We start from the raw sequence: 20,556 nt of genomic DNA, 5'->3' as shown, positions 1-20,556 counted from the left end.
TGGTATGTGTCTTCACAAGCATGACCTGAGGCAGCATACTCTGTTTCGGCGCAGCGCCACCTACTGGAGTGGAGATATTAAAAATGCCATTTTTGCTTATAACTTCTGATGGGTTTGACCAAAATTCATAAATTTGGTATGGGTCATCAGGACAATGCACTGAAGGAGCCTGAGAAGTTTCGGACCAGCGCCACCTTGTGGTCAAAAGATATAACAAAATTGACAAAAATGCTAATAACTTTTTTTCTAATTGCTCACTACTGCTGTTGGTCTGATGCTCCCAGCCATGTTGGCTTGCTTCTTGTGCCATTTTTGTGCTTGGCCCCGTAATTGCTGCTTGCAGCTATATTTATTCTTCTTCTTCTTCCGCTCTTGAAGTCTATGGCAGCCCATAGAACCGCTGGCGGGAAAGTTGTGAAATTTGGCACACAGTCAGAGGACAGTCTGACCTTTGTCCATAGCAAATTTGGAGTCTCTAACTCAATCCCTCTAGCGCCACCAGCTGTCCAAAGTTGCACTTATGTTTATGTTAATAACTTTTGAACCATAAGGGCTAGAAACACAATTCTTTTTTCCTCTTATTCCTTGGCTCAAGACGAATCGAACGCACCATATGACGTCATTTTCCGTCATGAAAATTTTTCCGCCATTTTGAATTTTCTGAAAAACTTACTTTTTCGAACTCCTCCTAGGCCGTTACTCCGATTTTCATGAAAATTGAATCAGATCATCTTCAGACCATGCTGACAAAAAGTTATGGAATTCAAGTTGATTCCTCAAACCGTTTTCGAAAAACTAACGAACGAATTGTACGTAGTGCTTGCGAAAACAGAAGTAAGGCTGTATCTCCGCAACGCTTTATCGTATTCAGACCAAACTTGGTACATGTCATCACAAGCATGACCTGAGGTACCATGCAGTGTTTCGGCGCAGCGCCACCTACTGGTGCGGAGATATGAAAAATGGGTATTTTTGCTTATAACTTCTGATGGGTTTGTCCAAAAATCATAAATTTGGTCTCGTTGGATTCGGGGAATCATGCCGAGTCGAATGATATCCAATTTTCCCAATTCGGCCATTTTGGCCGTCGGCCATTTTGAATTTTGTGCTAAAATGCTGTATTTTACGAACGCATTAACATATCTTTACAAAACTTGGTATGGGTCATCAGCACAATGCCCTGAAGGAGACTGAGAAGTTTCGGCACAGCGCCATCTTGTGGTCAAAAGTTAAAACAAAATGTTACAAAAATGCTAATAACCTTTGACTGTATTCACCTATTGTAATGTCACTGGTCACAGTGGATTCCTTGGGTCATGCTGAGAACATAGATATCAAATTTTCCATAGTCAGCTGAACGTCCTGTCCGCCATATTGTTTTTCTTTAAAAACCTACTTTTTCGAACTCCTCCTAGACCGTTGTTCCGATTGTCACCAAAATTGAACCGTATCATCGTCAGACCATGCTGACAAAAAGTTATGGATTTCAAGTCGATACGTCAAATCGTTTTCATATACTGGAGCAACGAATTTGAGTCATGATGCAAAACCCACTCCTGAAGCTGTATCTCTGCACTGCTTTATCATATTTAGACCAAACTTGGTACATGTCATCACAAGCATGACCTGAGGCATCATGCAGTGTTTCGGCGCAGTGCCACCTACTGGAGTGGAGATATGAAAAATGGCTATTTTTGCTTTTAACTTCTAATGGGTTTGACAAAAATTCATAAATTTGGTCTCTTTAGATTCGAGGCATCATGCCGAGTCGAATGATATCCAATTTTCTCATATGGGCCATTTTGTTCTTCGGCCATTTTGAAATTTGTGCTAAAATGCTGTATTTTGTGAATGCATTTGTGTATCGTTACGAAACTCGGTATGGGTCATCAGGACAATGCCCTGAAAGTGCTTGAGAAGTTTCAGACCAGCACCACCTTGTGGCCAAAAGTTATAACAAAATGTACAAAAATGTTAATAACTTTTGACTGCATTCACCAATTGAAATGAAACTGGTCTCAGTAGATTATTTGGGTCATGCTGAGAACATAGATATCAAATTTGCCATAGTCAGCTAAACTTCCTTTCCCCCATATTGTTTTTCTTTAAAAACCTACTTTTTCGAACTCCTCCTAGACCGTTGTTCCGATTTTCACCAAAATTGAACCGTGTCATCTTCAGACGATGCCGACAAAAAGTTATGGATTTCAAGTCGATATGTCAAACCGTTTTTGTATAAATCTTCAGTGCTTTGACATATTGACACCGAACTTTGCAAGTGTCATTGTCACCTCACTCTGACCATACCACAACAATTTGGACACAGCGCCACCTATTGGTCGAAAGTGATGAAGCAGTAAATCCTCATTTTTGATCATTTTTCAGCTCTTTCACATAAAATGATCTTAATAGGTCTTTAATTGTTCACTGCTGCAGTTAGCCTGATGCTCCCAGTCGTGTTGGCTTGCTTCTTGTGCCGTTTTTGTGCTTGGCCCCGTAATTGCTGCTTGCAGCTATATTTTTGAATTGTATCAGATATTCTCATAAACAGCTATATAATATGTATTAATTAATGTATTATTTATAAATAACTGAAGATCTTATAAGTAACTAAAAATTGTATAATGAATAGCTTATGGTACTCATTGTAAAAATCTGTGAAATGAAAAGAGAAGATCATTGATGCTGTTTTGCAAAGTTTATTGTCACTTGTCATGAACAGATTCTACATAAAGTTCACAGTGGGGAAACAACCACGAGATTTATGTTTGTTCATCTCCCTCTTTTCAGAGGTATAACATTTGGAGGCACTGCTGGGATATACTCTTCAGAGGGTGGTCGTCACTTACCTGGCACACAACTTTTGATGCAGTACATCCCCTAAAACAACCCAGATCAACAGTGGAGTGGAAAGAGTTCCTGCAGTAAAGGCAAGAAAGACGTAAAGAACTGTAAACCTGAGGCCACAGAGATAATCAGGTGAAACAGATAAATTCACTCAGTCTCAATTAAGCCCCAACTCAGTGAAAAGATCCACTCTAGAGTCAAAATGGAGACAACAGTGCTAGAGGAAATGCAAGTTGAGATCATTGCCATGTTAAATCCCCTATCCAAAGACAAACTTCTCAGTGTTTGTGAGTTCCTGAACATATCAGATCAAGAGAAAGTCCCTTCTAAATCACGCATGTCTCTGATCTCTCACATCCTTCAACATCTTGAAGAGGACATAACAGAGCTAGAAGATGGTGGCATGTCTGTACTATTAAGCTTGAGAGATAAAATAGTAGAATTGAGTACAGTCGCTGAAAATGAGCCAACAGAGCAATGCAAAGTCGCAGAAAAAGATAGATTGCAAAAGGAGTTAGATGAACTGAAGTGTGCAATGAAACAAAAATTGAGTGAAATGCAACAATTGGACGAATTGAGCACAAAACAAAGTAGTATTCAGCCTCAACCACAAATTGCTGCACACCTGCAACCCTTTGTGAATGTTCAGCATTTAAGCCCACCTTGGCGCAAAGAGTTCAAAATTTCTGGACAAATCGGTGAGCCAGGTCAAAAAGAGAAATTGACCTTTTCAAGTTTGGCTCACCAGATCGAGAACGGTCTGAGCAGAGGCTACCCAGAATGTGAGATTTGTGATGCAGTCATTCGTGCCATTTCCCCTGGCTTGCAGTTACGAAGCTATTTAGAAGGAAAGTCCAATCTGACTCTACCTACACTCAGACGAATTTTACGTTCTCACTTCCAAGAAAAAAATGCAACCGAACTTTATAAGCAACTTACTTCTGAATGCCAAGGGAACAAAGAAACACCTCAGAGTTTCCTAATGCGTGTTTTGGACCTGCGTCAGAAAACCTTGTTTGCATCCCAAGAAGTAGAATCAGGCCTAAAATATGATCCAGCGTTAGTTCAGAGCATGTTCTTACATACTGTACTCACCGGTCTCCAAAGTGACAGCATTAAAGTAGACATGCAGCCCCTCCTTCTTGACATGAAAACCACAGATGAGGCTCTGTTGGAGAAATTAAATATTGCTTGTGCTAATGAGGCAGAAAGACAAAAGAAAAAGAAAACCCATGTGCAGCACACCCCTACTGTTGTCCATTCAGTCAAGTCCAGTGATGAAACCACTGATAAGAAACCCAGTGTGACTTCAAGCGGACCAAAACCATCTTCCAGTGTGCTGTCAGAACTTAAAGAACTGAGAACTGATATAGCATCACTAAAAACACTCAGTGCTGAAATAGCTCACATTCGAGAATCATTGCAGCAACCAGCCTTTGCCTCACCACAATGCCCCATTCCTACACCGAGGACTTCTGACAGAGAAATTGTTCAGTGTCCAGTGCAACCATATTGGCCATCACCGGGTACCAACCAAACAAGAGTGAACACTCAATTTCAACCCCAATATATGCCTCGACAATATTATGCACCGACTACTCGTTCTCAAGCAAGAAAGTGCTTCAATTGTCAGCAGCAAAGAACAGAGGACCGTTGCATGCATTGCTTTAGATGTGGCAGTGGGGAGCACTTTCAAGCAGGATGCAGAATTCGTGGCATTAAGCCTTCAAGGGAGAGTCCTTTAAATGGAGAGCGGTTACTTCCGCGGGACAGGGAGTAACCAGATCCACTGACCAGTCCCAAAAATGTGCAGCCTGTGAAAGAACAGAGAAGATAATGAAGCAGTGTTCACAATGTAAAAAGGCACTGTATTGTTCTAAAAACTGCCAAACTCACCATTGGGTTGAACACAAGCAAACTTGTATCAACTCACTGAAACCAGTGTCAAACTCCTGCATGACCATGAGTGTTCACGCCCCCTACAGAATCAAAGTTAATCAGCATTCTCCTGTGACATCATTGGTAGGGAGGCAATGTCTTGTTGAATGTTACCTGCATGGCCAACAAATTCAAGCACTGTGGGACACTGGCTCTCAGGTATGTGTCATTGATGAACTGTGGAAACAGGAATACTTACCAGAAGTCCCATTGAGAGCTGTGTCCGATATCCTTGAGGCTCCAAATACGTTGAACCTTGTGGCTGCCAATGGCATTGATCTGCCCTATATTGGATATGTTGAAGTGACATTCAGATTATCATCACCGGCATCTCACCAAGCTGAACTTGTCATTCCTATGCTCGTAGCGAGGGGTCAAAATCTCTCACACCCTATCATAGGTTTCAATGTGATAGAACAAATTGTGAACTCCATTGAACAAGCACAACCAAACACTGTAAACAGTATGCTTGAGAGAACTGTGAAAGCTGCATTCCCCAGCTTAAAGAGGAGCAAAGTCCAGACATTTATCCAACTCTTGAGTGCAGAGAGCTCATGTGAATATACAGTAAAGACCACAAAAGTGCATGTTAACATTCCAAAACGTAGTACTGTACAGGTCTTATGCAGAGTGTACATGCAGCCAGTTAAAGAGGACAGCACACTCCTTTTTGAACCTGATGTGAACCCCCAATGGCCGGATGGGCTTGAATTCACAGAAAGTCTAGTGAGTCTAAAAAAGGGGGCTCCAACAAATATCACAATTGAGGTGTACAATGACACTGATCATGATGTAACTCTCATGGGCCAGACCCCAGTCGGTACATTACAGTTGGTCAAGAATGTCTTACCTGCTAGTATGTTTGAGGTGCCAGTAAACTCTACCTCTGTTGGGGTATGTCACATCCAGGCAGCGGATACTGATGAATGGGACCCGCCTGTCGATGTCAGCCACCTGAATAAACACCAGAGACAGGTAGTACAGCAAATGCTAAGAGAAGAGTGCCATTCATTTTCTAAGTCAGACAGCGACATTGGGTGCATCAGAAATTTGCAACTGAGCATCTCACTTAAAGATGATGAACCAGTCAATCGTACTTACATGTCTGTGCCAAAGCCTCTGTATAGTGAGATGAAAGAATACTTACATGACCTCATAGTACAAGGCTGGATTGAAAAATCAAACTCATCCTACTCTTCTCCAATCGTGTGCGTAAGAAAGAAAGATGGCAGCCTCCGTTTATGTATTGATTATCGGGACCTGAACAGAAAGACTCACCCAGATAGACAGCCAATTCCGAGGGTGCAGGACATTATGGACAGCCTTGGTGGTAATTCCTGGTTTTCGTCATTAGATCAAGGGAAGGCCTACCACCAGGGGTTCATGTCAAAGGAGAGTAAACACCTAACTGCTTTCGTGACACCATGGGGCCTATATGAATGGGTGCGTATCCCTTTCGGGCTGATGAATGGTCCCGCAGCCTTCCAACGATGTATGGAAGAGTGTTTAGAAGGCTTGCGAGATGAGATCTGCATCCCATACCTCGACGACACCTTGGTGTTTAGTAAGACCTTTGAGAAACATGTCCAGGATGTAAGAAAAGTTCTGCAACAGCTTAGGCAACATGGCATCAAACTTAAGCCAAGTAAGTGTGAGCTTTTCAAATCTGAAGTCCGCTACCTGGGTAGAATAGTTTCTGCAGAGGGAAGTAAAGTCGATCCCGCAGACACAGAAGCTGTCAGATCCCTGAAAGACAAACAACCAAAGAATGTGGGTGAGCTGAGGAGAATTCTTGGTCTACTTGGCTACTACAGACAGTACATTAAAGATTTCTCTCGCATTGCTAGCCCTTTGTATGACCTGTTAAAAAGTACTCCAGAAGATAACGCTCACCTGAAAAATAACCAAAGACAATCAAAGACAAAATGCATGAAAACTGGTGTGCCATCGAGTAAGTCCATTACCTGGACGGAACAACAGCAGAGCACCCTTGAACAACTAATTGACTGTTTGCTCCAGCCCCCTGTATTGGCCTTCCCGGACTTTTCACAGTCTTTTATACTGCATACTGATGCGTCAGCTCAAGGCTTAGGTGCAGTATTATACCAGAAGCAAAATGAGAAACTTCGTGTGATTGCCTATGGGTCCCGTACTCTATCCGCTGCTGAGAAAAACTACCACTTGCACTCAGGCAAGCTTGAATTTCTTGCTTTGAAGTGGTCAATCACCGAAAAATTTCGTGATTACTTGTATTATGCTCCAACTTTCACTGTATATAGTGACAATAACCCCCTTACTTATGTCCTGTCAACTGCCAAATTGAATGCCACCGGTTGCAGGTGGGTTGCTGATTTGGCAGATTTCCACTTTACAATCAGATATCGCCCAGGCCGTGAAAATATTGATGCTGATACGCTGTCGCGACTGCCCCTTGACATAGGAACTATGATGAAAGAGTGTTCTGAGGAATTGTCATCTGATGTAATTGGTGCGACAATTCAAGCTGTAGAAGCTCAAGAGGGTCCCAGCATCCCATGGTCAGTCTCCACTAACTGTTCATCTATTGAAGCTTGTCCAGCAGTCCCGACAGTAACTCCATTGTCAATGACGGAGATCCAACAAGCACAAACTAATGACCAGGATATTAGTCCTGTATATGAATGCAAACTGTCTGGAACCAAACCTCAAGTAAAACACCTAAAAGATTACAGCCTCAAAACAAAATGCCTTTTTCGTGAGTGGGGAAAGCTTACCATTAATAAGGATGGTATCCTCTGCCGAACCACTTCCACACGTACACAGTTGGTCCTCCCTGAGAAATTTAAAGGAACAGTCGTGCGAGAGCTTCATGATGAAATGGGCCATCCAGGTACAGATCGCACTCTCTCACTCATCCGTGAACGTTTCTTTTGGCCATATATGCAGGCTGATATTGAGCATTATGTCACAAAAACATGCAGATGCCTGAAGCAGAAAAAGCCCTGTTATGAGACAAGAGCCCCATTGACAAACATTGTTACGACTCAGCCCTTTGAATTGATCTCAATTGACTTTCTCCACTTAGACCGCTGCAAAGGAGGTTATGAGTATATACTTGTGGTAGTAGATCATTTCACCCGATTCGCCCAAGCATACGCCACTAGTTCCAAATCGGGTAAAACGGCTGCAGATCGTATCTTTAATGATTTTGCCTTAAAATTTGGCTTCCCGTCTCGCATCCATCATGATCAAGGTGGAGAGTTTGAGAATCAATTGTTTGAACAGCTCCAAAAATACTGTGGCATCACGGGCTCCAGAACAACCCCATATCATCCGCAAGGCAATGGCCAAGCCGAGCGTTTTAACAGGACATTGTTACAAATGCTACGAACGCTCACAGAAAGTCAAAAATCTAACTGGAAAGACTCCTTGAATAAGCTACTGTATGCTTATAATTGTACCCGCTCAGAAGTCACAGGGTTTTCTCCTTTCTACCTTTTATATGGAAGGTCTCCAAGACTGCCGGTCGACATGTTGTTTGGCTTGAATTCAGAAATGCCTACCTGTAATCAGAAAGAATATGTGGAGAAATGGAAACACGGAATGGAAGAGGCATATAAAATCGCCAAAGAGTGTGCTCAAAAATCTGCTGACAGGAGCAAAAAGAGCTTTGACAGGAAGGTAAGGAGTACCACACTGCAGCCAGGTGATCGTGTTCTTGTAAAGAACTTAACACCCCGAGGGGGCCCTGGTAAACTTCGTAATTTCTGGGAAGACAGTATCCATGTAGTCGTTCGGCAGATGGGTGGTGAGCTTCCAATTTATGAAGTAAAGCCAGAAAAGGGAAAGGGACGATCCAGAGTCCTCCATCGCAACTTATTAATGCCTTGTGACCACCTACCTCTTGAAACTGCTCTGCCTCAAAAGATCAGACCAAAACAGACATTGGAAAAGCCTCAAGTCAGCCATGTTGAATCTGAGGAAGAGAGTGAAGATGAATTAAATTTTCATTATATACCACCACAAGTACCTCAACCAAACAATGTTGTTGAACCTGAAAGTCTCAAACCACTACCTACCACAGAGTCTGATGAGCAGCCAAATGGGGTCATGGAACAAGTTCCTGCTTCAATGTCATCTGTGGAGAGTGACCAAGAGGATCAGGAGCCACCTGTGGAGACCGACAGTGCAGAACAAGAGTTGAACTTACCTGCTGATGAACAGGTTCCGGCTCCCATGTCATCCCCTGAAAGTGACCAAGAGGGTCAAAGAGAGGAAACCTACCAGCCACCTAGAAGGCAAAGATACCCACCAAGAGTACTTACCTATGACGAACTTGGTACACCGACTTATGTCAGGCAACTAAATGGGATCTTGCAGACACCACAACAGAACTTACCGTATGTGTCTGCTCATGGACTGTCAACATGGTTGCCACCTGTTCAGCAATGTTGTTACCAGTTGCCTGTTGTGTATGGAGTCCACTAAGGAGGGACCACGAACTGTTAAATTTGCAATTGGCATTATAGACTGTTACAGTCTGGCCCCTTGAACTTATGGACTGTTCTGTTTTAGGAATATTGCCTTGAACATTCTTTGAACTTTTAAAGTTTGAAATTTATGGACTGTTTTGTCTGAGGAATATTGCCTTGAACAGTCTTGGAAGTTTGAAAATTTTGAGAAAACAATGGACTGTTTGCCTTATGGACTGTAGTCGTGAGAGGCTGTTGGACTCTTGAAATTCAAAGAAAATATGGACTGTTGTTTCTTATCACTTTGAAGTGTTGCACTTTGATACATGGACGGTTCTTTCTGATAAACTGTTGATTTGCTCCAGGAAGTGAACGAGTGAGTTTGGGACAATCTGTGGACTATTTAAATGTTGAACCGTTAAAAGAACTGTAGCACGAGAAAAAAAAAAAAAAAACACCAAAAGGACTGAAAGACTCTTGTGTTAAAAGAGAATGGTAATGTCGAGACGACATTTAATTTTGGAGGGGAGTGTGTGATAGATTGAAATATGCATTTAAATTCATAATATGCAATTAAATTCATAAATTCAAAAACAGTAAAAATATTTTACATATGATCTTGTGAATGTTTAAAACTTTATAGAATGTACATATGTAATTTGTTTATCATTTTGAGTTCATCTGTGATCTATTAGTTGGGCACATTTAAGGTGTGTGATCGATTGCTCTGGCCTGCTGGAACACTAGGGGGAGATCTCGCGGGTTTCTTCATTCTACATAAAGTTCACAGTGGGGAAACAACCACGAGATTTATGTTTGTTCATCTCCCTCTTTTCAGGTATTCTAATGATAAACTGTTATAAGGTGTTAATGATATAATGTTTAAGAGTGTGCAGATGTTATAATGATACCGATTGCATTTTGTTAAAGATGTTTTAAAAGTTAATTATTGGTTTAGAGATGTACGAGCTCAGCCATGAGATGGCGCAAGGCCTACATAATGGTGCGAGATCACATGTAGAGTGTTTAATATTTGCGTATTTTGTATTTAATGTTTAATGTTGTTGGTTTAGTGCCAATTGGTTGAATTGCTTTAAAATAAACCAAAAAAGAACTGCACACTGCCATTGCTGCTCTCAGAATTTAATAAAAAGACAACGTTTCGACCTCTTTGGTCGAAACGTTGTCTTTTTATTAAATTCTGAGAGCAGCAATGGCAGTGTGCAGTTCTTTTTTGGTTTATTTTGGAGTTACTTTATGATCGAGCACCTGCCCTGAGTTTAGTTGGGATGTGCGCATTTTTTCTTTTTCTTGAATTGCTTTAAAAACATGAATATATTGAGAAATGTGAAAAGTGAATTACAGAGAATCCAAGATATTGATGTATTTTCAGACGAGATAATTGTTTAAAGAGTATTAACATGTTATTTTGAATTGTATCAGATATTCTCATAAACAGCTATATAATATGTATTAATTAATGTATTATTTATAAATAACTGAAGATCTTATAAGTAACTAAAAATTGTATAATGAATAGCTTATGGTACTCATTGTAAAAATCTGTGAAATGAAAAGAGAAGATCATTGATGCTGTTTTGCAAAGTTTATTGTCACTTGTCATGAACAGATTCTACATAAAGTTCACAGTGGGGAAACAACCACGAGATTTATGTTTGTTCATCTCCCTCTTTTCAGAGGTATAACAATGACACTGTAAAATAAAGTGTTACCGGGGATAGTTGATAAAGCATAATCTAGTTTTAAAGGAGGCATAGCTCCAATAAGTTTATGAGGATATTATTTTATGAGAATACAAGAATTTTTTTATGAGCTAACCAGAGATGTTGAATAAAAAGCAAGACAATACAGTATTTCATATATTTTGTGTTTTTACAATATGGTGCATCTGAACAAAACTCCCTTACACAGATAATCGGATCATTACCTCAAAATCTGGTGTGACTTCAACTGCACACAGAACTTCAGTAACACAGCAAGGTATTTATGTTTGTCTTTCTCATTTCAGTGCTTTACAGGGCCAGTTACAGTAGAACTGCTATCTACATATTCCTTTGTTTAATAAAAATTATTATCCTTTGAGGTTTCGGATAATGAAATTATGTAATTAATAATTTTATTAGTATTGTGGTTGGATCAATTGTGATAAAAAGTGCAAAATATGCCTTGATTCACAGACTTTGGTGCAGCTGGAATCTGTGTTTTCTCTGTGATTGATGCTATAGAGAGGATGCATTTTAGTACAGATTGTAAATTCAAAAATACTAATTGATTGCACAAAAACATGACGTTATAGATATTCCTTTGACAAACTATTTAAAATATTTAATAAAATATTTATTTTAACTGTTGTTGCCACAAGGTTTGTGAAAAGCTTTTAGATGCACAAAGGATTTATAAATATTTGTACATCTGAAATGTCTTCATACATCGTAAAGGTTGTACATTTTAGATGCTGTCATTACAGATATTCTACATTTCAGTGTTTATGTTTGAACTGAACTAACAGACATGATCCACAGATCCAGCTGACACACCATCAGAAACTGAAGCCTTGATGGCTGATGGATCATTATTCAGAGGTATGTTTTTTCATGCTGATAACTCATACCATTGTTTTAATGAAGTGTATGTAAATGGTTTGTAAATAACTGTTAATTGTTTTATATCCTTGATTTCATCAACAAAGTCATTTACAGTTCTCTTCTTTCTCTCTATCATCTGTCCACACATCTTTCCTGTAGTGATTATGATTATTGTTGAGACTGCAGTGTTTGCTGCTCCTACTGTGATTCTTCTTCAGATCATCTGTGCAAGAAGAGCTGGTGAGTTTTGAGCAACACATAATTAGGGTGACCAGACGTCCCGTTTTTCCCGGGACAGTCCCGTATTTCAGCTCTATTTTTAGTGTCCCGACTTATTAAGAAAAAAATAATGTTTTGTCCCCCATTTCGGGACATTCTAAAACGCTTAACGTGAAAAAGGCTTAACGTGGCTTAATGTACTAAGACAGTGATTTTAACAGACCAAACTTACTAAATATCATTATAATAAAGTATACTATGTGCAAAAAATCAGATGAGCCCAAAATATGATCTTAACGCGTTTTATAACACGTTAAGCTTTTTTCTCCCATAGAAAACCGTTATAAGAAAAAGCTTAACGTGGCTTAATGTACTAAAACAGTGATTTTAACAGACCAAACTCACTAAATATCATGCTAATAAAGTATACTATGTGCAAAAAATCAGATGAGCCCAAAATATGATCTTAACGCGTTTTATAACACGTTAAGCTTTTTTCTCCCATAGAAAACCGTTATAAGAAAAAGCTTAACGTGGCTTAATGTACTAAAACAGTGATTTTAACAGACCAAACTCACCAAATATCATGCTAATAAAGTATACTATGTGCAAAAAATCAGATGAGCCCAAAATATGATCTTAACGCGTTTTATAACACGTTAAGCTTTTTTCTCCCATAGAAAACCGTTATAAGAAAAAGCTTAACGTGGCTTAATGTACTAAAACAGTGATTTTAACAGACCAAACTCACTAAATATCATGCTAATAAAGTATACTATGTGCAAAAAATCAGATGAGCCCAAAATATGATCTTAACGCGTTTTATAACACGTTAAGCTTTTTTCTCCCATAGAAAACCGTTATAAGAAAAAGCTTAACGTGGCTTAATGTACTAAAACAGTGATTTTAACAGACCAAACTCACTAAATATCATGCTAATAAAGTATACTATGTGCAAAAAATCAGATGAGCCCAAAATATGATCTTAACGCGTTTTATAACACGTTAAGCTTTTTTCTCCCATAGAAAACCGTTATAAGAAAGAGCTTAACGTGGCTTAATGTACTAAGACAGTGATTTTAACAGACCACACTTACTAAATATCATTATAATAAAGTATACTATGTGCAAAAAATCAGATGAGCCCAAAATATGATCTTAACGCGTTTTATAACACGTTAAGCTTTTTTCTCCCATAGAAAACCGTTATAAGAAAGAGCTTAACGTGGCTTAATGTACTAAGACAGTGATTTTAACAGACCAAACTTACTAAATATCATTATAATAAAGTATACTATTTGCAAAAAATCAGATGAGCCCAAAATATGATCTTAACGCGTTTTATAACACGTTAAGCTTTTTTCTCCCATAGAAAACCGTTATAAGAAAAAGCTTAACGTGGCTTAATGTACTAAGACAGTGATTTTAACAGACCAAACTTACTAAATATCATTATAATAAAGTATACTATGTGCAAAAAATCAGATGAGCCCAAAATATGATCTTAACGTGTTTTATAACACGTTAAGCTTTTTTCTCCCATAGAAAACCATTATAAGAAAGAGCTTAACGTGGCTTAATGTACTAAGACAGTGATTTTAACAGACCAAACTTACTAAATATCATTATAATAAAGTATACTATGTGCAAAAAATCAGATGAGCCCAAAATATGATCTTAACGCGTTTTATAACACGTTAAGCTTTTTTCTCCCATAGAAAACCATTATAAGAAAAAGCTTAACGTGGCTTAATGTACTAAGACAGTGATTTTAACAGACCAAATAAACAACATACTAATAAAGCATATGCCTACCATGTACAGAAAATCAGATGAGCCCAGAATAGGAACGCAACGCGTTTAATTGCACGACTGTCACAAAGAGAGATTCCAACAAGCTATTTCGCGGAAATGAAACCCTGAACAAAAATTGCTTTTTTGGTCATGATGTTTAACAAAGGTACATTTTTTTATTTCTGTACACATATTCCATAATTATTTTACTAAAAAATACAATTAAAAAAATCATTCTCGTTTTGAACACGCCCCTTTTTACGATCACATGGTTGCCTCCAACCAATCATTAACCTTTGTTTTTTGAGTCGTCCAATCACCACATAATGCAATCTTTTGAAACGCATGTTACTGTGATCTCTGGGTATATAAGACACTGCCAGCGTCACAACCCATCATCTGTGCAGTTGCCTTGCTAGAGTCGCTGTATAGTCCTTGCTGTCATTCAATTGTTAGATTATCAGATTCGAAATTTCTTCATAAAAAGCCTTTTTAAAGGCTACAACTAAATTTTCACTGGTGTCATACTGATCACCAGGGTATTCTCAATATACACATTATATTATATTATATTGTATTAGTTATATTATATATTGTATATTATATATTAGGCTATATTGCATTATATTATATTTTGTTTTATTATATATATATATATATTTTTATTTTTATTATATATATATATATATATATATATTTTTATTTTTATTATATATATATATATATTTTTTTTTTTTTTTTTTTTTTGTATCTTCACATGGTTCAGGTGAATATCAGCAAAAATGACTTTATTCCAAAAACACTCTGAGTTTACATTAAAAGAAGCCGAAGCAATTCTAGATGATGTTGACAAATACAAGGAATTAGTTTCCACCGAACCACCATTAAATCCAAAGGGTGGTGATGTGTTCCTTTATAAGAGTTCACAGTCAGATAAACCTAACATGGACTTTAGGTTTGATCAAATGATGTGGAAGCAGAAAGGTTCAAATTATCACAACATTCGAAAATATGGGGGAAGAGTTTTGAAACGGTACTACCACATTAGAGCTGCTGAATGTGAAAAAGGGACCTCCTCAGAATTCAGAAAGTGCATTTACTCTCTGATTAATGATAACAGAAATTTGGCAACAAATTTCTATTTGATTCATTACCTGGGAAATGAGACCTTGTATGTACCACGAAAGCATGGAAATGCCAAAACAGACAGAGTGTTTATTCCCTCCAAAAAACAGGTTTTCTCTGACATTCTTCTAAATGACCAAGGTCAAGCCCCTTCAAACATCTACAAAACTGTCCTGGCTAAAACATGCAGTGGTAATCAGGAGCACATGCCAGTAAACACCCCACGAAACCTCAAACAAGTCCAGAACACAGTATATGCCCAACGATCTAACCAAAGAATCTCACGAGATGAACTGTTCAGTTTGCATGAATTGGCATACCAACTACCTGGTTTCATATGGCATATTTCTACATTCCCGGACCTTCTTGTTTATGCAGGGATGACAGACATTGTTGATTTGGCATGTGCAAACTTGGAGGAATCAGTGAGGTTTGCTTACCCACAAATGATTAGCTATGACACAACATTTCAAATGGGGGATTTTTATGTGTCTGTGCTGGCAATGAGAAACACTGCACTGGTCAATGACCCAGTTTATCCAGTTGGCTTCATGTTACATGAACGTAAATTCATGCAACACCATGAGAAATTTTTGACAGAGATTTTGGGAAAGCTGGGAATGGACTCCAAAAAATACCAAAAGATACCAGTGACAGTTGACAGGGAAAAAGGAATTGTGGGTGCTTTGAAAAAAAACTTCACCAATGTAAGTGTAGTGTTCTGCCGCAACCACATCTTACGAGATGTGGAATATTGGGTTAAGACACATGGGGGCAAAAGGGATGATGTCAAGGTCCTAAAAGACCATGTGGAGCAGCTCATTGATTCCTCCTCTCCTGATGAGTTTAATGCCCGCTATGATGCCTTCACAAAAGTATGGTCAGAAGCATTCCTGTGCTACTTTGACCATCACCTAAAAGCAGACATTTGCGAAAACATGGCTGCATACTACACTAAACAATTCTGTGCATTTAAAGAGAAAACACCAACAAACAATATAAGTGAGAGCATCAACAAAATGATTAAATCACAAAATGAATGGCGAGAACTTCCAGTGGATGCAATGGTGCTCTCACTCTACTACATGCAGTCATACTTTTTATTTGAATTTCAGAGGGCAAAGTGTGGCTTAGGAAATTATGCAATGAAGCAGAACCTTAGTGTACCAGTGACAGATGTTAAAATGCCCTCTTTTCTTCCTTTGGAAGATATTGTGAAAAGAATCAAGGCCAACACAGAAAACGAGCCATGTAAAGTTGAAGGAGTTAAACTTCTGTCATCTCAGATATCTTTGGCCAAGACAGTCATTGCAATGGGTCTGGTTAGTCTAAATCCATCACTGAGAGTCTTTGTCGTGAAAAGTCCCTCAAACGAATCAGTACATGTAGTTCGAAATACTGCAAACGGTGCATTGTGCTCTTGTCCCAGCACTGGGAAATGCTACCACATATTTGCCGTTGAAATGGCTACGGGGCTTCACTTTGCTACAAAGAGAACATACAGCCTCTCAGTGATGCGGAAGAGAGGGAGAGGCAATGAATCAAAATCGGGCCGGAAAAAACCCAGAACAAAAGACTATGATTATATGGTCAACCCGGCACCAGACTCCTTACTGTCTTCAATGCCTGACTCTCTGGTAGACAACATTCCACCAATTCCTATGGATGCTGAAAATGAGGAAAAAACAGAGCAGAATAAATGTTCCAATACAGCTGCTATGTCTAAGGAGACACTGCAGTCTGATGCTGGAAAAGATACTTGCCAGTTTGAGTCCTCATATGAATCAGATTTGTTGGTGGACAGCATGCCATCAATTTCTTTGGATGCTGAAAATGAAAAAAATACAGATCAGGAGTGTTCTGATATAGCCACTGATGTGCTAGCACGACCAGGTACTGAAAAAGAGGACAACACTTACCAGTTTGGGCTTTCAAATGGCAGCAGTCTACCACCTCTAGTACCGCACCTTTCCAGAGTGTCCACTCCAAACAGTACAGCAGCTTCATTTGCTCCTTGGATGTGCATCAATGACATCATTCTTGATTGGACAAAGGTCTCTCCCAGAAGCCGCTGTCTTTCTCCAATGACCTGGCTTGAAGGAGAAACAATTGAGCAGGCAATTAATGTCTTCATTCACCAAAAAAACAAGTCAGACTCAATTCTATGTGCGCCCACATACCTTTTCCAGCTAGCTGGACTAGAAGACTTTAGTCCAGTTTTGCAGTTTTGTGCTGCAAAAAAGGCTCTAAATTATGAGCTAATCATAATTCCCTTCAACACCGACATTTCTGGCCGTGGTTATCACTGGGTTGTTGCCACTGTAAACTTCAGAGAGAGAGAGATCTCAGTTTTCAATTCAATGCACGGTCTTAAAACTTTGAAGCAGGCTGCTCCAAAACTAATGAAAGCTTGCATGTACACTTCAGCAACAGAAACCTTTCAGGCTTCTGAATGGAAAACGTCAGATGTAGTGAACACTCCACAACAAGGAAATGGGTATGACTGTGGTGTCTTTGCTGTTGTGAATGCTTGTGCTATCATTGACAACACACCATTAGGGTCAGTCAACAGCTTGAAGGCAAGAATGTGGATTCATTCCCTTATTGAGAAGTATGAGCCTCCGAAGGTCAGAAGGGCAGGACTCTCACAAGAAAAACTGCAATGCTTTAAAAAAGAAGTACAGACATGCACACAGACAGTACATGTAAGCAGAGCGGATTACACTGGTACCCTGAAAAGACTACAGCTGAACAGCAGAGATAGCAAAGACTGGGTTCTCTGCTTAAGCTCAACATGTAAAGGTGACCCAAAGCACAGAGATGAATATATCTTGTGCATTATTTGCAGACGGTGGTTCCACCTTAAATGCACAAAGTCAGCTGACCGGTTAGTTGTTGCTTGCACTGATTATCATAAATGTCTTATGTGCTCTTGTTGAGGCAGCCAATTTGAAACAACACAATGAAATGCGTTAACAGTGAATGAAATAGTACAATTTTCACTGATAAATAAATAAAATGAACTGTTGCAAATACCCCTCAAAAAAAATAAAAGAAAAAAAGAAAAAGTAAAAAAAAAAAAATGCTATAAAATATCTCTCTCACACACAGATATATTATTGTATATATAATCATTATTTTATATTATTATTTTATATCTATATACTATTTAGATAATGTATACCATATATATTATTATTATTTCATAGCTATATACTATTTAGATAATGTATATTCCATCTATCTATCCATCCATATATCTATAAAGCAGTTGCTTCAAATTTAAAGTAGAGTATGGCAGTCATATGTATATAGACATGAAACTATTAAAAAATGTAATATCTATCTATCTATCTATCTATCTATAAAGCAATTGCTTCAAATTTAAAGTAGAGTATGGCAGTCATATGTATATAGACATGAAACTATTAAAAAATGTAATATCTATCTATCTATCTATCTATCTATCTATCTATCTATAAAGCAATTGCTTCAAATTTAAAGTAGAGTATGGCAGTCATATGTATATAGACATGAAACTATTAAAAAATGTAATATCTATCTATCTATCTATCTATCTACAAAGCAATTGCTTCAAATTTAAAGTAGAGTATGGCAGTCATATAGACATGAAACTATTAAAAAATGTAATATCTATCCATCTATCTATAAAGCAATTGCTTCAAATTTGAAGTGTATGACATTAGACACACAGACACACGCACACACACACACACACACACACACATATATATATATATATATATATATGCTCTTGAGTCTTGACTGAAATTTTGTAGCTTTAATAGGGATTAATCAATATTGAATTTATACTTTATGCAGTAAAGGCTGTGAAGTGTTTGATAAAAAAAAAAATGGAGATCAAATGTGAAATTATTAACATATATTAAAAACTTTACACCCAGTTTCATAGATGGGGCTAGTCCGGTCCCAGGATACAATGCATATTTGAGCTGTATTAACTGAAAGTAACTTGCCCTATCATATCTTAAAAATGTGTCAGGGCCATTGTCTTGTCTTAAGATGCACACGTTTTTTTTTTGTTTTTTTTTTTAATGAAAGTTAATGAAATGCCCTAATTGAACTAAGCCCCAATCATGTCTTAGGCTGTGAAGTCTGTGAAACCACAGCTGCAGCTGACAGGCCTTAATGTTAGGTGCGAGTCTCAAATTATTACGAGCAATAGCACCAGTGGCGGTTCTAGCTTGTACTTGCCAGTTTGGGTGCTCATATGAATCAGAATCTTTGGTGGACAGCATGACGTCTCTTTCTTTGGATGCTGAAAATGAAGTAGAAGGAAAAAAATACAGACCAGCTGATTACGGCGTATTACAGAAAGATCTTAACTTTAGAATCCCATCTTATCTCTTAGGTAACCATAGCAATTTCAGTTAGGACCTCATTTAGGACAAAATTTTGTCGACGCAGACACATTTTGGGCAACTTTTACCCACTCTCTTTCCTTATACATATATGGAAACATACATATATGTTCGTGAGTGAGCAAAGGTAAAAACTTGCCGAATAAAACATGCTTTACCTTTTCAACGGAGCTTATCAAAATGTCAATTTCTGGCGCACTGAAATTAAAAGCGCGCCGTGGTTTCTCCATTTAGATTTTAGGTTTACCTCAGAAGCAGTTTGCGCGTCGTTGGTTGCTTGGTAACATACCTGACAGTTGATTACCGACCTCGATGGAGGGGTTTAAGATTTCCTAACTACAGATAAAATGAGATTTTATAAAATTGGATAAGAATCACAAATCAAGTTAACATTTGCTTCTGTAATAGGAATTTTCTCTTAGGCTACGAAGACTCTAAGTAGACCTTAACTGAAGATACCGTTTCTAGGCGTGTTCCCCGAACTATCCCTTAGGATAAGGATTGCTTAACCATCTTTTTAAGTGCGACGTTACCAGGTGCTGTCCATGGCGGCGGTGCTGAATTGGTTGATGGTTGAATCGATAATTCACTCTAGGGGCTGCTTCACTGCATTATGTGAGAAATCACATAATGTAACACAATTATAAAATTATAAAATTATAAAACACAATTTTATAATTGTGTTATAAAACGCGTTAAGATCATATTTTGGGCTCATCTGATTTTTTTGCACATAGTATACTTTATTATAATGATATTTAGTAAGTTTGGTCTGTTAAAATCACTGTCTTAGTACATTAAGCCACGTTAAGCTTTTTCTTATAACAGTTTTCTATGGGAGAAAAAAGCTTAACGTGTTATAAAACGCGTTAAGATCATATTTTGGGCTCATCTGATTTTTTGCACATAGTATACTTTATTATAATGATATTTAGTAAGTTTGGTCTGTTAAAATCACTGTCTTAGTACATTAAGCCACATTAAGCTTTTTCTTATAACGGTTTTCTATGGGAGAAAAAAGCTTAACGTGTTATAAAACGCGTTAAGATCATATTTTGGGCTCATCTGATTTTTTGCACATAGTATACTTTATTATAATGATATTTAGTAAGTTTGGTCTGTTAAAATCACTGTCTTAGTACATTAAGCCACATTAAGCTTTTTCTTATAACG

The 20,556-nt window shown here is 38.2% G+C and overlaps 1 protein-coding gene across 1 annotated transcript in view; it reads left to right on the top strand.

The window, feature by feature from the left end:
• LOC137032523 (carcinoembryonic antigen-related cell adhesion molecule 3-like) overlaps nucleotides 1-20,556 on the top strand; it is a 71,358-nt gene that overhangs the window by 7,570 nt on the left and 43,232 nt on the right. Inside the window, exons 4-7 of the mRNA XM_067404293.1 lie at nucleotides 2,791-2,979; nucleotides 11,169-11,237; nucleotides 11,780-11,839; nucleotides 12,002-12,082. Of these exons, the coding sequence (XP_067260394.1) occupies nucleotides 2,791-2,798 (8 nt within the window). The 3' untranslated portion in view covers nucleotides 2,799-2,979; nucleotides 11,169-11,237; nucleotides 11,780-11,839; nucleotides 12,002-12,082. The remainder of the gene's footprint in view (nucleotides 1-2,790; nucleotides 2,980-11,168; nucleotides 11,238-11,779; nucleotides 11,840-12,001; nucleotides 12,083-20,556) is intronic.

The sequence above is a fragment of the Chanodichthys erythropterus genome, chromosome 2 (assembly GCF_024489055.1).
Source record: "Chanodichthys erythropterus isolate Z2021 chromosome 2, ASM2448905v1, whole genome shotgun sequence".
NCBI lineage: Eukaryota > Metazoa > Chordata > Actinopteri > Cypriniformes > Xenocyprididae > Chanodichthys > Chanodichthys erythropterus.
This window is presented reverse-complemented; position numbering and strand designations above follow the sequence as displayed.